At 40.0% G+C, this 15,557-nt stretch overlaps 1 protein-coding gene across 1 annotated transcript in view; it reads right to left on the bottom strand.

Moving 5' to 3' along the window:
- Positions 1-5: 5 nt before the first annotated feature.
- The window catches only part of KATNA1 (katanin p60 (ATPase containing) subunit A 1), a 16,573-nt gene continuing 1,021 nt past the window's right edge, over positions 6-15,557 (bottom strand). Inside the window, exons 2-10 of the mRNA XM_015408246.1 lie at position 15,557; positions 14,173-14,356; positions 11,961-12,082; positions 6,482-6,587; positions 5,644-5,802; positions 4,552-4,678; positions 2,784-2,918; positions 1,971-2,097; positions 6-711 (exon numbers count right to left, since the gene is read on the bottom strand). The exon at position 15,557 is cut by the window's right edge and continues 157 nt beyond it. Coding sequence (XP_015263732.1) covers positions 513-711; positions 1,971-2,097; positions 2,784-2,918; positions 4,552-4,678; positions 5,644-5,802; positions 6,482-6,587; positions 11,961-12,082; positions 14,173-14,356; position 15,557 — 1,160 coding nt within the window. The 3' untranslated portion in view covers positions 6-512. The remainder of the gene's footprint in view (positions 712-1,970; positions 2,098-2,783; positions 2,919-4,551; positions 4,679-5,643; positions 5,803-6,481; positions 6,588-11,960; positions 12,083-14,172; positions 14,357-15,556) is intronic.

Genomic DNA, 15,557 nt, shown 5'->3' with positions numbered 1-15,557 from the left:
AAATATGTTCCAAGGTTTTACACATACTCAACTACCCCTCTTCTCCGTTTTTTCTAGTTTAACTGCAATCAGTCATAGAAAACAAGGCTCTGCCTACTCATAATACTGAAATTATATTTGAGTTTGGTCAAGACAAGAGAGCTGGTTATTCCTACACTGTATTATGCCAGTTAAACATGGTTGCTGAATGTAGCCTGGCACCCCACACCTAAACACTGATTGAAGTGGAACATTTATGTAATGGAGAAACCCACTCAATTTATCCAGCATTTAAATACCTTTGTGAGAGTGATTCTGCAGAACACACTCAGTAACATTATTAGTGGGAAGTGGAATGGGCGTAAGAGTGTGGGGAAAGAAGAGCTCTAGTTTAAGAAACCAACTTTATTAAGTATTGTTTGTCTAATTATAAAAAGTTAAAAAAAATAGTACTCAGTGCCTTGGAGCGCTAATTTTTAATTACTTCTGGAATTGTTTGAAGACTTAAGGCAGATTTCTTAAGATAGGAAGGCTTAGCATGATCCAAATTCAAATATCCATTGCTCATATTTTTCAATGTCCGCAGCACAGACTGACTTGGAAACTTTCTTTAAAGCCATTTCAAAATCTTCCATTGTTGTTGGCATGTGCATGTCATCTCTGGAAAGGTTTTTAATTTCTTCAGGTGTCAAGCCTTCGATACGTCTTCTCATAGCCATTAATGAAGCATCCCTGTTCAGATACAAGAGTAAAATTTTAGTGAGCATATACAGAATCAAACTGGTACTAAATAAATGAGAGCTGGATAAAAGATCAAATGGATCCACTTAGGAAACTTTCAGTGGAAGTTTGAAAATACTTCAACTGACTGTGTAGTATTACCAGATTCTTAGGGTAAAGGATAAGTTGCCAAAAAAACACACAGGTACATGGTGTGAACAAAGTTGTTTTAATGAAGCAATTTACAATTACATTCTCTTACAGCTAGCTGGGTCTACCTAAACAGAATGGTTAGGCATGATTTACCCATCAGGACAGTATTCTTGACCCTTGTAGGTTATATTTATATTCTTAGATTTGTTCAGCCTTCCTCAGCAACAGCTTTAATCAGAAATAATAGAAATAATCTGAAAGGAAGCATCTCCTTAGCTGTGTACTGAGCATAAGACATTCTTACACCAAGCAGGTGAAACATCAATTTTCTGGTTCAAAGTACAAGAGGTGTGCTGTTTTTGCTGACTTATGATGATGGCTCTTTACTGTAGTTGAGCTTAAAGTGGTCTAGGCTAAAATAATTGAATCTATTTCAGCACACAAAACAGATATTTTGCAGTAGCCCACAGACTTCTGAAACCTAGGACTAACCCAATTTGCAGATACTATTTTCATAACCTTTCTCCTCTGTGATTATAGTTCTCTCATGCTTTTTGTCTGCACAAAGTTTGCTCCAGATTTGTGATCTCCCTTTAGATCCTCCCTATGGTGAGAACACTGCTTTAGGGGGAAACCATGGGAATTTAGGATCCTGGCATCATTGGTGCTTTCAGTAAAAGCCATAAATAGTAGGAACAAGAGCAAGCTCTATTGGCAGGACCAGAGGCAAAGTACAAGTTTCACTTTCTCTGAGAGTTCTTTGAGCTAGAAGTGTTGTGTGTATTCAAGTTGTATAGTTGGGAACGACTAGGAGAGGGCGTGAGAATGAGTAGTGAAACAATAATGGAGGCAAGGAAAAGTTGTGAAAGAAACATAAGAAATAATTGGCTGTGAAGACAGAAAAAAGGAAGACATGGCAGGGATGGAGTAGAAACCATATCAGGGAATGAAAACTGTGCCACTGATGCAAGCCACCAGGTGAACACTAATGGTATAGCAAGTATAACATTTCTACAATGAAGGTATTAGAACTGTGACAGAAGTCCCAATTAAATGAAATTTTCAAGTATTGTATCCAGGACTGTGGCACATATGTGTGTGTTTCATTTTAAACATACCTGCACACATTAGTAATGTCAGCACCAGAATAGCCTTCCATATTCTGTGCAATAGTTGCAAGGTCAACATCATCAGCAAGTTCCAACTCTCGCAGGTTTATTCTTAAAAGTTCTTCTCTGCCTTTAGCTAGATGGAGCAAAACAACAACAAAAATGTAAACAAAATATAAAATCAGGTCCCTACATACTATGTAGACATCTGTAACTGTCTAGATGATATACTGTTAATACTTTTAATTAAAATGCTGAGTTTTTTACAAAATGTTTTCCCTAAACATTACTTTACTCTTTAGAAGAAGAAGAAGAGATTGGATTTATACACCGCCCTTCACTACCCAAAGGTGTCTCAGAGCGGCTTACAAACTCCTTTCCCTTCCCCTCCCCACAACAGACACCCTGTGAGGTAGGCGGGGCTGAGAGAGCTCTTGACAGAAACAGCTCTTTTTCAAGAACAGCTCTTATCAGAACTACGGCTTACCCAAGGTCATCCAGCCAGATGCAAGTGGAGGAGTGGGGAATCAAACCCAGTTCTCTCAGATTAGAGTCCACGCACTTAACCACTACACCAAACTGGCACTTAACCACTACACCATCCTAAAATAGATATATGAACTCAAACTGACCTGCAATTTTGAGGCTTTGAATGTAAGCTCTATGGAACATTCTAATAATTCCACTGTAATGAGGAAAGTGCTTTGCATGAAGCATAGTATTTTTCAATCACAGTCTACTTCATGTGTAGCAGATACAGCTCTTCAATTTATAATTTAAAATGCTAAGAAGCTGGGTTTCCCTGATATAATATCTTTATACCTGATGGTAAAGGAATGTAAATTCTCTTCTCCAGCCGTCGTCTTAAAGCCTCATCTATATCCCATGGAAAATTAGTTGCAGCCAGTACCATAACCATTTTTGAAGGGTCATCATTTTCAGAAGCCCCTCCAACACCTAAATCAGTGGAAATTTTTAAAAGAGGGTTACAACTTTAATTTCATAATACATGAAGTCATCTAAAACAACCAGTTTCAATGTAAGTTCATTTCTAACAGCAACAGAACCACATCACACTTTATTTGATTGCCATCTTAAATGCCTAAACAGCCAGTGGTAACAGCTGGTCATCCGTTTAACAGAAGTGTTTGTATGAAGTATCCTTAGGCTACTGAGGCACTCTGCCCTCAATACACTTTTTGTTACTTTAAAAAAGGAGGAATAGAACTAAGACAGCTCTGTAAGGAGGAAAACATTTATGAGAACCCTGGTTTGCAAACTCAGACTGCTCACTAATTCCAAGAACAGAATGTTATTCAGACACTAAGTATTTGCTTATTTAGGAATTACATATATACAGCCAAAAAAAATATCTCTCCCCACAAACCCACACATCACACCTTCCCTAAGTGATAAGCAGCTGTTAAATGCATAATCAGTAGGACTCTGATGAGGCAGCACAGAAATCTAAATAATTTACAAAGTGGTCCTTGGGGGGCTTCTGTATGCTGAATAAATCTCTTAAGAGCTGTGGAAGGAAACAGTTAAAAACCCCACACAAATGTAGCTGGATTCATTTTCAAAATACAAGAAAATATGGCATAAGTGACTTTTTTAGATAGGTGATCTGGAAATATGTGTAAGCCTCACTACAGAGCATGAATTCTAGTATCTCAGAGAAATCTGAAAATTAAAGCTTGCCACCTACAATGAATTTGCATACATATCTGGCTTCAGAGTCCATTTCAAGATAGCAAACTGCCCTCCCATCCTGATGGCCTTTACTAAAAGAGAGATGAGGAATTAACTGCCTGACTTTCCTGGATCTCTCAGCAGCTTTAACTGGCAGGATTCAACTAGCCTCAAAGTAGCCTTCCTCCAGACCAAGGAGCCCCCCTCCAACCTACAATTTATGTTGGAGAAAGACGTCAAACTTGAATTCAGCTTTGCTTTTTGGAATCCCCAGTAGTGAGTGATTGTGGCCCAGAGTGCCGTAGTTTAGTTTTGACTGATTCAGATATGCCCATTATTGGAACACAGAGACCTGTCCACTGGCACTCATGCTTTGCTATCTTTCATATGGAATTATTATGATGCACTCTACACGGAATGGAGCTTGAAGATAATCCATAAAATCCAATTTGTTCAAAGTGCTCTAGGCTTTTTTTGGCTGGACAACTTCTTTATTTGTTGCAAATCTGTTTCTGGGACCAATTCAAGATGGTGTACTGGTTTTGTTCTTAACATCCGTGGATTCTGGAGCCCTTTGTGTTTAATCATCTGTCAGTAAAGCTCTCATCTTTTGCAAATACAAAGCTAGCAACCTTTAGGCATAGAGCCATTTCAGCAGTTGCTTTATGTCATGGAATGTTCTCCTTCAGGAAGTGCACCTAGCCACATTCCTAGCCTCTTTTTATGATTGGACAAAAGTCTCTATCCACTAGATTTCTGAGAGAGTGGTCTGTATTTGATTGCTGCTTTTAGATGTGCTGTTTGGTTAAGGCATCAACAAAACAATCTAACGTACCCTGCTGAAACAGTAAACAGCTCTGAACATTAATATTCAAAGGCAGTATACAAATACACTTACCATCCATTTGAACAAGTAATTCTGCCTTCACCCTTCGGCTGGCTTCATGCTCCTCAGAAGTTCCTCTGCGACTGCAGATAGAGTCTATCTCATCAATAAATATTGTTGTTGGTGCATAGAATCGAGCCTGGAGGTATGAGAAAATAAAGGAACATCCATTTATCCTAAACTTAATTCCTAAACTTAACTCTTCTGCAGAATCTACTTCATAAAAAACAATCAATCTTTGACCTGAAGAAATCGGCAGTCCCCAGCAGTCAACAATGACCATGCATAACAACTTTTGACCTATACTCTTGCCAGAATAATAATATAATAGGTCTATATAACATAATAGGTGTAATTATCAGACATAATCTTCAGCTTAAGTTCAATACTTCAATTTATTCAGTTTATAACCCGCCCTATCCTGAAAGCGGGCTCAGGGCAGCTCACAACATACAATCCATAAAACCATCAGTCATTTCATATAGGTAAATTAAATGGTTTAAAATAATATCTGATGGCTAGACATTTCCTAACAACATTATTAAAGTTTCCAGACCAGTTCAGAGAATACAAAGTTATAACACAATACAAAATTGCCAGATTAACCTGTCTGCCAAGCAGTGCTTTCAAAACACTCCCAGTGCTGGACAACAATTCTACATCAAATGTTGAGAAGGGAGCATAATGGCATTTGGGGAAAGCATCCGATTTGGAGCGAAACGTCTACTTGTATGTATTAGATGCAACTTTTCAGTAAACCAAAACGTTGACTATTTTCAACCAGGGTGAGTATTGCCATGCAGTTCATGATAACTGGCTAAACAGTATATCAGACACAAAAAGGGCAGATTTGCTGAATACCAGAAGCAGGTTTTATCACAAAGTTTACTGTTCAGTGCAGGACTCTTAGATTTACTGTGAACACTTATCCTACAGCCACAAACTAAGAGCAGTCATTTGTATGTCCACCATTCCTTGGGGCTAATAAAACTCTTATATAAAACCAAGAATTCTAGAACATTCTGGTAGTTCACCATTTGCCACTTATAACCTACTATTCCTCTAAAATGATTTCAGTGAATTGCAGATGAGTTTTAAAATCACCATTTCAAATAACAGGCGAACAAGTTTTTCAGATTCTCCTCTATATTTTGAAGTAAGTGTTGATGAGGATATATTGAAAAAAGTTGTCTTGCATTCAGTAGCTACAGCTTTTGCAAGAAGGGTTTTTCCAGTGCCAGGAGGACCAACCATCAATACACCCTATTAAAAAAAGACATCAGAATAAAAACAAAATGGCTAGTTTTTAAAACATCTAGAATACATTTGACAGCACATTGTAGTATTCTGCACCATCAGTTTTAGCAGTTAAGAGCAGAATAAGAGAATATTTTTAGATTCTTAAAAAGCATGCACACAGCACTCCTTACTTGATTTGTATTTTCTTATACAGACTTCAACTACATTAAACAGAATATCTGATTTTATTATGGCCTATGGCTAAAACAAAGTTACATACAAATAAAACCAGCTGCGGAGGAAATGGCCCCCCCCCCCCCCCCCCCCCTTTTTTTTGGTGAATCCAGCTCATTAGGGTCCCCTGACCCTCAGAAGGTTTTTAGAACAAGAAACAGGATGGTCGGGGAGAAGGAAGATGAGTTAAGATCTGCACTATCAATTCTGTAAGCTCTTCCACCACTGGATCCAACACTACTAACATTTCATATTTTACTTTTACAAAACTGCACCAATTTTTGTTAACCACTATAGAAAGTAGTAGGAATATATTTTCTTCTACTAATTAAACAAAAATTTAGAAATATATGACAAAAATTCTAGCCATATTTAAGTTTCATGTTAAAATGAAATAATATTTTATATACCCCAATTAGGACACATCTTAAAATTCCAATAATGCTTCTAAGCTATGAAGACATTTTACCTTCCAAGGCCTTCTAATCCCCTTAAAGAATTCTGGCATCCACATGGGTAAGACTACAGCTTCTTTAAGCAATTTTTTAGCCTCCACTAAGTCAGCTATATCATCCCTAATAATAATTAAGAAAAAAGAATGGTAAAAAAGTATGACATGATACCAAACACAACAATTACTATTCAGTTCAAAATTTAATCTTACAGTTCCTAGAGTATTTTGGGTTTGTCCATAATAGCACAGGTTGGTTTTTCATGACTGAAACAGTGACCATTTAGAGGAGACTGTCAAATTCACACCTAAATACAAATTCCCACAAGCCAGCGTTCTGTTTGGGTACATTTGTATGTTGTTCTGCAACTGCTTTATAGGTAACAGGTGCTGATAAAGCCAAAAAACCACTGTGGGACTTCCAGTTTTTAAAAATTACAAAAATTACTGATATAACCTTATATAGGGGTTCTCAAATGGTGAGTTAGGACCCAAAAGTGAATTGTGATTCTTTTGAGGTGGTGAGGAGCAGAAAAAGGGTGAACTAGGAAAAGTAATCTCTAGGACCATTTCCTTGTGGTGACTAGAAAAAGGGAGGCAACAACTGCCATGTTCCTTTCTCTGCCTCATGGCCATGCTTATTTTCTCAAAGAGAGGAAAAGAGGCTCAGCCTGCCAGCTGCTCAGCATTCCGTGCACAGGGTCGCTGAGCAAGGCAAGCCCTGATGGTGATGGAAGGGGGAGGGGGACAGGCACAACAGCCTATGTCTGTTATTTCTTAGACCCACACATCTTGCAGCACTAGGAATGACTTGATCTGGCTGCCAGAAGTACAGGAGGCAACCACTGTAACCTAAATCTGTTACCTCCCAGGTACATACTGCTACTGGGTGACTCTATGCTGAGTCCCAGTGGTGGTACTGAGCATTCTTTCAGCCCAACTGACCTCACTGAGTTGGTGTATGAAATGATGAAAGAATCGCATATGCTGCCCTGATGAAAGTGATAGAAAGGTCAGCTATGCCCATGTGTTGCCCAAGCACGCCAGTCAACCTGTCCTACATTCTCTCCAGTACCAGCCAGGCATAAATAGATGAAATTTCCTGCCAGCTTCCCACTAAGTGGAAATTCACACTTTCCCCAGTTCTCCATCTCTCCTGCAGAATCCTGTTTCTTCAGTTAAACAAGCAGGAGCCATTCCACACAATACATTTTTAAGTGAACAACTAAAAATGTGGTTTGATACCACACATTTGTAAGTTAAACACTGGACTACATGCTCATCAGGAGAGTGTGACTGGTTGCATCTCCTACTGAATATATTCTCAGTATTGCATTTGAGTTTGCCTCTGCATAATCTGCAGAATGGCCATGAAATACACCCTGTTCCACACTCTATATTTATTAATATTAAAAATGAAACCTGTTCAGTGAGATTCTTGTATTTTATGACGGGGAGGGCAAAGTAGCATGAATTTACCTTGCAAGCGAGTCCCAAAAGGCAGAATAAATTTACAAATGGATCTCACTTCAAAAAGTTTGAGAAAGAGTAATCTAATAATTTCATTGAGTTGATATAACAAGTTGGATTTATTTTTATTTCTAAAATCTCAGTCACATTACATTTTAAATGGTAATGCTCAGTTCAACCTCTTACATTTAAATCCAAGACCTTCTATCAAACAGACTGAGGTCAAAGCCTGCTTTTCTATTTGCAGGAACAAGGGACAAAAACGTGAATTCGATTATGATGATCATTTATAGCCTACCTTTCTCACTGAGAATCAAGGCAGATTAAATATGACACAGTAGGTAAGGTCATTATTAAGCAAATTATACTGTAGGTAGTTTATTTCAAGGAAGTTCTGGTATTTACTACTCTTTTTTCTCAGAAGAAAGTCCTAATGTGTTCAATACTACTTACTTCCAGCTAAACTGTGAACAGGACTACAGTATTATTCTTCAAATAAGCAGTCTTGCTTGACATCTTTACATGTGTAAAGACACAAACAACTCCTTGATTTCCTCTAAACAGCTAGATAACCTGAGGTGCAAACGTTCTGTGGGCTGCATGACCAGAGGTTCTGAGTTATTTTCTTAGTAGTACAAAGATTCTATTTAATTGCGAACAGATTATTATAACAACCAGTTAGCATTCATGCTTGTTCTTCAGGAAACATGAAACAGAAAGCTGGATATATGATTGAAAATTGGCCATTTACTTGGTTATCTGAATTAATCCATCCTGCCTTTGGAGATTTCCATTACTAAATTAAGATAGGAACAGTTTAAAATCATAGATTTGGCTTCAGTGTTAAATTGCCAGGGTTTCTACTTTTAAAATACCATTCTAAGTTTCAGAAAAAGTGCAAAACTAACTACTGCACATGCTTTAATTTTAAAATGCTCAGACTTTGCTTTCAGAAATTCTTCTATAACTTTGTTTCCCTGTTACCAGAATATTTTTACACTAGAAACTGATATTTATCCAACATTCTTCTAGGCAATTCATTGTCGTTTCCAGAAGGTGACAACATACAGGTTATGCTTTAGCTTCAGTTTAGAGTTGCACTGGTTCCATAGGAATCAATTCCCAAGTAAATGTTAGGAGGTGGCCAGATCAGGATGTTCCTTATTTTTTAAACTTGTGGGCACTGCTGAAATCTTGAGATCAGAGGGTAGACGCCACCACAATCAATCATTAAATGGGGTGCTGGGACCAATCACAAAATCTGGGGGACTGCAAGCCAAGCTTTGAAGAATCATAGCCGACTTATGGTGACCCCACAGAGTTTTCAAGGCAAGAAACATTCAGAGGTATTTGCCATTGCCTGCCTCTGTGTCGTGCCTTGGTCTTCCTTGGTGGTCTCCAATCCAAATACTAACCAGGGCCAACCCTGCTTAGCTTCATGAGAACAGAATAGATTAGGCTAGCCTGGGCTATCCAGGTCAGGGTAACTCACAAAGATCACCATAAATCAGAAGCAACATGTTAGCACTTCACACACGCACACAAGCCAAGCGTCCTCCTGTGACAGAGGTGGCTATTTTTGAATGGGTATTCCCTGAAGACACAAAGGTGATACTTCAAAAGAACCCAGAAGAATACACTGAGAAAGAGATGTTTTCACAAAGAATCAAATGAGAGAAAGGAAACTCAGTAGTACCATGTTGGCAGTCACTAAACATAATTGGCAGGCCTAATTAATACATGGGTATTAATTAGGATAGCCCATGGGTCATTTTAACTTCTAAAAACAGCATCCTCTTCATGGCAACTAAGGCTGCCTTTCTTATTATATGCCAGGTTGGTACAAAATTAACAGTAGGCTGTAGATGGCAAATATGAATTACTCTCAGGTAAGCAGACAGGAAGCTTTTGTAAACTGGAATCACATTCTTTTTAGTTTTAATTCCAGGCCATTGATGTGCCAAATATAGCAAATGTACATACTGATGTACCCAGAAAATGTTTATTATTTTCTACAGCACAGTTTAGTCCTCAAACAGTACCTGCTGGTAGTTCAAATCCTAATCTCCATTTTTCTGTTCATCATTCTTCTAACCCCCCCCCCCCGAATTCTTCAGGCAAACTGTCTGCTCTTTTGTCCTTGTTCTAGTTCCTCAAACATTTGTTTGGCACTGTAGGTTTTAATCCTTTATATAGGGTGTTTTTTTTAATCCTTGAAAAAATCAGGTGGACCAGATGGCTTTGTGACTGAAACAAGAGCAAGGTAATCAGAATTGCATAAATCCAGTTTCTGGTGCAAACCAGAAGGACAAGTTTTACTGAGCTCAACTGGGGGGGGGAAACTATGAGTTGTCAAAATGCAGTGAATATGCTTACACAGTAGGCTCACTACCAAAGTGATAAAACTTTGTCAGGGCGTGCACTAATGTGTATGTGGGCAGGCAAGCTAACTAAGAAGAGGATTTTTGCATGATACTATCATGCACTTCTTCACAAACCTGTTCTATGCTTTTCCAAACAGTGATGTACAATTGCATTGCTGTTAGTTGCTGCAGGGTTGATAAAAAGTTTTGACATAAATTGGACTTAGTAGGGCCGGGCCATGTGCATCATAAAATGTAATGCCAGATAGCGGAGACATAAATCTTGAGTATGCTGTTCAACTGTGTATCTGTAAGCTGCAAACCTACTTTTGATTTACTGACATTCATTACAGAAATCTCATGCTCAGAGTTCTGAGCCTATGATCCAGGGGAAAACATGAAATGGCTGGGCATTGCAACCTTTTGTACATAAATTGTTTCGTGTGGTGGTCAAGAACATGAGAAGGCACCATGATGCAGACTGAGGGCTATTTGTTTGTCTACAAAACTACAGTCTTCCTCAGTGGTCAGTATCAGTCTACTATCTGAGAAGTCTAAGTTCAAAATCCTGAAAGGAAATGTGTTGGGTGAACTTGGTCTGGACACACACTCTCAGCCTAATCCACCTCACTGGCTTGTTGTTATTCCTCATCTAAAATAGTTCACATTGCTTTCCTACTGAAAAAGACTGGATCATGAGGGCAGGAAAACAGGAAAAAGGGGGGGGAACCCAGCTGCACCCAGGAGAGCCCTGGCATAATGAGCCCAACAAAACACACACTGTAGCAAGGCACACAAAAGCTCATACCTTGGATAACACTTCGTTGGTCATAAAGGTGCTTTGTATTTCTCCCCATGATTGAGGCAGCCCAACCAAAGCAAGCTCTCCCTTGTTCCCTCCCTCCCAGGAGCAGTCAGCCAATGGAGGGGAAGAAAGGCTTGCCTTTGTCTCCTGTGCAGTTGAGGCAGCCTAGCCAGGAAGCTCTGGCTCGTTCCCTCCCTCCCCTTGGGAGGGGGAGGAGCCTCAGCCAATGCTGGAACAGAAGCTTGCCTATCTATCTCTCCTGTACGATCGAGAGGAGTCTGTTAAAGCAAGCTGCGACCCAGCAGCAGCAGAACTGGAGGAAGAAGCAGGACAGCCAGTCCCTTGCAGGCCTGACAGAAGCCCTCTGGGGGGGCCTGATCCAGCCCCTAGGTGACATGTTTGACACCCCAAGACTAGTATCTGGTAGATACAAGTTTGAATCCCCACTCATGCCATGAAAGCTTGCTGGGAGACCTTGGGCCAGTCACCCACATTCAGCCTAACCTACCTCACTTGGTTGTTGTGAGGATAAAATGGAGAAAAGGAGAATGATGTAAGCCACTCTGGGTCCCCACTGGGGAGAACGGCGGGATATAAATGAATTAAATAAACAAAAACTGTGCAACGGTTGTCAGGTTCCAATGGACAAGCTGACCCATTGTATTGACTCTCTTATACTGCACTGGATGTTGTGCTTTCTGATTTTCTCATAAAGTGACTAGGGAAAAACTCCATAAAAGACCCACAATTCATTATCAGCATTAATGTACTGAATACATTAAAGTGCAAGGAATTTTTCCCTTAAAGTGCTCTCAAGCTTAAACACCCACAGCCCAAAAGAGACTTTGCTCACACTTACCATCGAATGTTGGGATTCTGAGAAATAATATCTCTTTCCAAAGCCTCTACTAAGTCTTTATCATACCCAGTACTATCAAATTTCTTTGGCTCAGGTTCTGAAATGTCAGATGAAGACTTACTCTGCATTACAAACAAAATGCACATCAGACACATATAACTATTTTAATATTGCTCGTATTTAATACTGACACTCCATGATTTAACATCTGTACATTATTGTAAAGCTATGTAAACATGGATATTGTTTACACAGATTATAAGCATTGCAAAAAGAATAAAAACTCCAAAAAGTTTATTAATGACAGATAATAGCATTGTGCATAACTACTTAAACACATGCTTTCTGTATAGAAAGGGAGCATCCTAAACATTCCTTATGGTAATACAACAGTAAAGAGGCACAAATATTTGCAAACAGGTCTATGATAATCAGAGACATGCAATGAATAATAAACAGTTTGTGATCACTCCATGCTACAGAACAACCATTAGAAGGGCAACAGGTCACTGGTGCTTCTCCTATCAAATAGAGACCCTGGCTCCATTGCAAATTACACCTTATGATCTTACAAAAATGGAGGGAATACAACAGGTCTATTAAAAAGTTATTGGCTGAAAAGTATTGTCATCAAACTGACAAATGCATAAAATCATCAACACAGATTCTAGATGCTGCAGGGACAGAATACCCTCAGTCAACAAAGCAGTAGCTTCAAGAATGCCAGACTAGGAAAGGGACGACCTGAGTTCAAATCCCCACACTGTCATGAAGTTTTGAACCAGTCACTGTCTTAATCTAACCTATCCCACATGACTCTTGAGACGATAAAATGGGCAGGGTAGGAACACATATGCCGCTGTAAGCATCTTCAGAGTAGGGATACAAGTGTAATAGATTATGTTAACACTTATCTGGGTTACACCACAAGTGTTGGTATGAGAGTGTGTGATGTAGTATAAAGCCTTTTACAATCTACCTTCTCCCCACAATATACTTCCTATTACAGCACACTATGCTATCACAACACTAGTTCTTTTTTTTAAACTCTACATACCACACAATTTTTAGCTTGGAACCACTGCAAGCAGAGTTTGTTCTTTTAATAAAATGGCTGAATGGCACCTAGCTTTAATTATTATTACCGTTCACCTTTTAGAGCATATACCAAAGCATCCAGACTGGCACCACACAGATCCTGAGACCAATTGGTAAGTATTACTTCTCTCACTCACAAAACAAAACATTCCTGCAGCAGAGAACAAATTTATCTGCCGTTCCAGCAAAGTCCTAGCATGTAACCCCTTTCTTGTCCTGCAAGTGTATGTTTGCATTCTAGGAACTGGAATCCATTGTGTGTGTCTTGTAATACACAGATCCTCTCTCTACCTTTGCTAGTTCTGTACCCCTAAAACAACTAGTCATTACACATTAGAACATTAGCCATTAACATTCCCCAATCTTAGTTGAAGGTCCCTAGAGATCAGTGCATAAGAAATATCACTCAACTTTCTTCTCTCTCAAGATTGTTGGAAACCAATTAGTTAATACTGAATATTTTCCAATATCTTTCCTACTCCCTTTTTCAGGATAGAAGTGGATTCTCTAGGAATAAAACTGCCAGGCCTGTGCAAGATAAAAAAGGAAAGTGGGGGCAGGGGGAAGCCCAAGGATTTTCTTCACAGTTTTCTCACCAATGGAATCATAAAGTATTTTCTCCATAAAATGAAAGTTATCTATATGTACGTGCCTTAGAATTGGCGGCAGAGCACATCCGAAGGTTAAATAAAATGTAAATATCCTATAGACATACATGACTGACTGAATACTTCGCAGCTGTCACTCTGGTTTATACTTTAGGAACGTTTTCTAAAATAACTTCCATGGAGCACTTGGACTTCAGTCTCCTATTTAAAACCCAAATCCAGCCAACAAAGCTTCCAGAGTAGAACATATAGCTTGGATTTGAAAGACTGAAGTTGAATCCAGCAGAACCATAAACTCACTCAGGTTACATATTTGTACAAGGAGAACTATTAGCTGCTTCATCAAAATTATATATTACGTAATCTTATATAGCACCTTACAATATAAAAGTCTCAAATATAAATAAGCTGGTACCTACAAATACCAGAACCTCTGGGCTCGCTGGAAAGCAACTCACATACTTGTTCTCAATTTAACATAACTAAATTATCTTCACAACACTCACTTTTTCCTCTTTTCCTTTACTTTGAGGATCCTTCTTTCCCCGGCCACGGACTATTTTGCCTTTATCATTAATGTTTCGGGAGGAGGGACGATGAGGGACTCTGGCTGCTGCACCTACTTGGTTATTATGACCCCTACAGTCACTGCACTGAGCAGACTGGCGTTTCCGTGGTCCTGGTGAGGACCTAATTAGTTAGAAAACATGAAAGAAAACTAAAATATCAGAAGTGAATAAGTGAATATATCATCAAACCTAAAAGCAGAAGTTTCTTGTATATGATCAAGTGCACAACCATTTTCTTCAAGTCCTCAAATATCTACTTGTTTGTGGAAGAAGCATTCCTATGCATTTAAGACCCCCCAAAATATAGGGTTTCTTCCTCTCTACAGAGGTCATATGATTTCATTGTCACGTTTTATCACCTCCTTGTCCTCCCCGCCCAACGCCATTATCCTGCTCCTAGCTGTTGTCTGCCCTGTTCTGCACCCTTCAGAGGGAAGGGAAGCTCCAGAGGTCTCAGACCAAAGGTGGCCAGGGAAGGAGGTTATGTCATCATACTCTGCCTGCCTCTCCTGATGCTCTTGTTGCTCGTCTCTCTGCTGTGCGGCCTCTTGAGCTATCCAGGAAGAATCCTCCTTGACCATCTGGCTTTGCTCCTTATATTCCTCTTCCTGCTCCCGGCTCCTCCCCTTGGGCCAGCCCATAGCCCTCCCCCAGTAGCCCCGCCCCTCTTCTTAAGCTCAGACGCTGAGCAGGGCTGTCAGGCTCAGGCATCTCATCGAGGCTATGCAGCCCTTGGGACCACAGTTTCCTTCGTCTCCTGGGCGGCGGCATCGGCTGGGCCCAGGTGACTCCCTCGCAGGCGAGGCCAAGCATGGGCTGGCCAGCGTCAGGCCATTCAGCAGTTGTCATGCTACCTTGGCCAGCACCACCACGGGCAAACTCCTAAACCTCGCTCGCTTCCCCCAGCCCCAAGGTGGGGAAGATGGACCCAGCAGCCGGCCTTCTCAACCTCCCACAGTCCCAGGTGAGTGCGTGGCTCCAGGGGTTTGTGCTGCTGCCTACATTCTCTTTGGGGCTGGTGTCCCCAGGACTTGTGGGGGTTGTCAGGGTGCGTCCCAGTGGAGCAGCGGGGGTTGCCAGGGCTCTGCCAGGACATCCATATAGCTTCATACATGAACAGAAGAACCTGCCAATTATTTACAGCACAGATACTTAAATTGTGACGCAAAGACACACTACCATGCTGCAATTCTCTCACATGTTCATGTGTGACAGGGCAAATTCTTTTACAGCTTTGAAACTGGAATTAACATAGTCCTCACGTACACAGTATTTAACTAGCAGAACCTTTTAAAGGGATGTTTGTATACCCCTGATCCACT

This window comes from Gekko japonicus, unplaced genomic scaffold (genome assembly GCF_001447785.1).
Source record: "Gekko japonicus isolate JY-2015 unplaced genomic scaffold, Gekko_japonicus_V1.1 scaffold5380, whole genome shotgun sequence".
Taxonomy (NCBI): Eukaryota; Metazoa; Chordata; class Lepidosauria; order Squamata; family Gekkonidae; genus Gekko; species Gekko japonicus.
The sequence above is the reverse complement of the archived record's forward strand: the minus strand, read 5'-3'. Positions and strand labels throughout refer to the sequence as shown.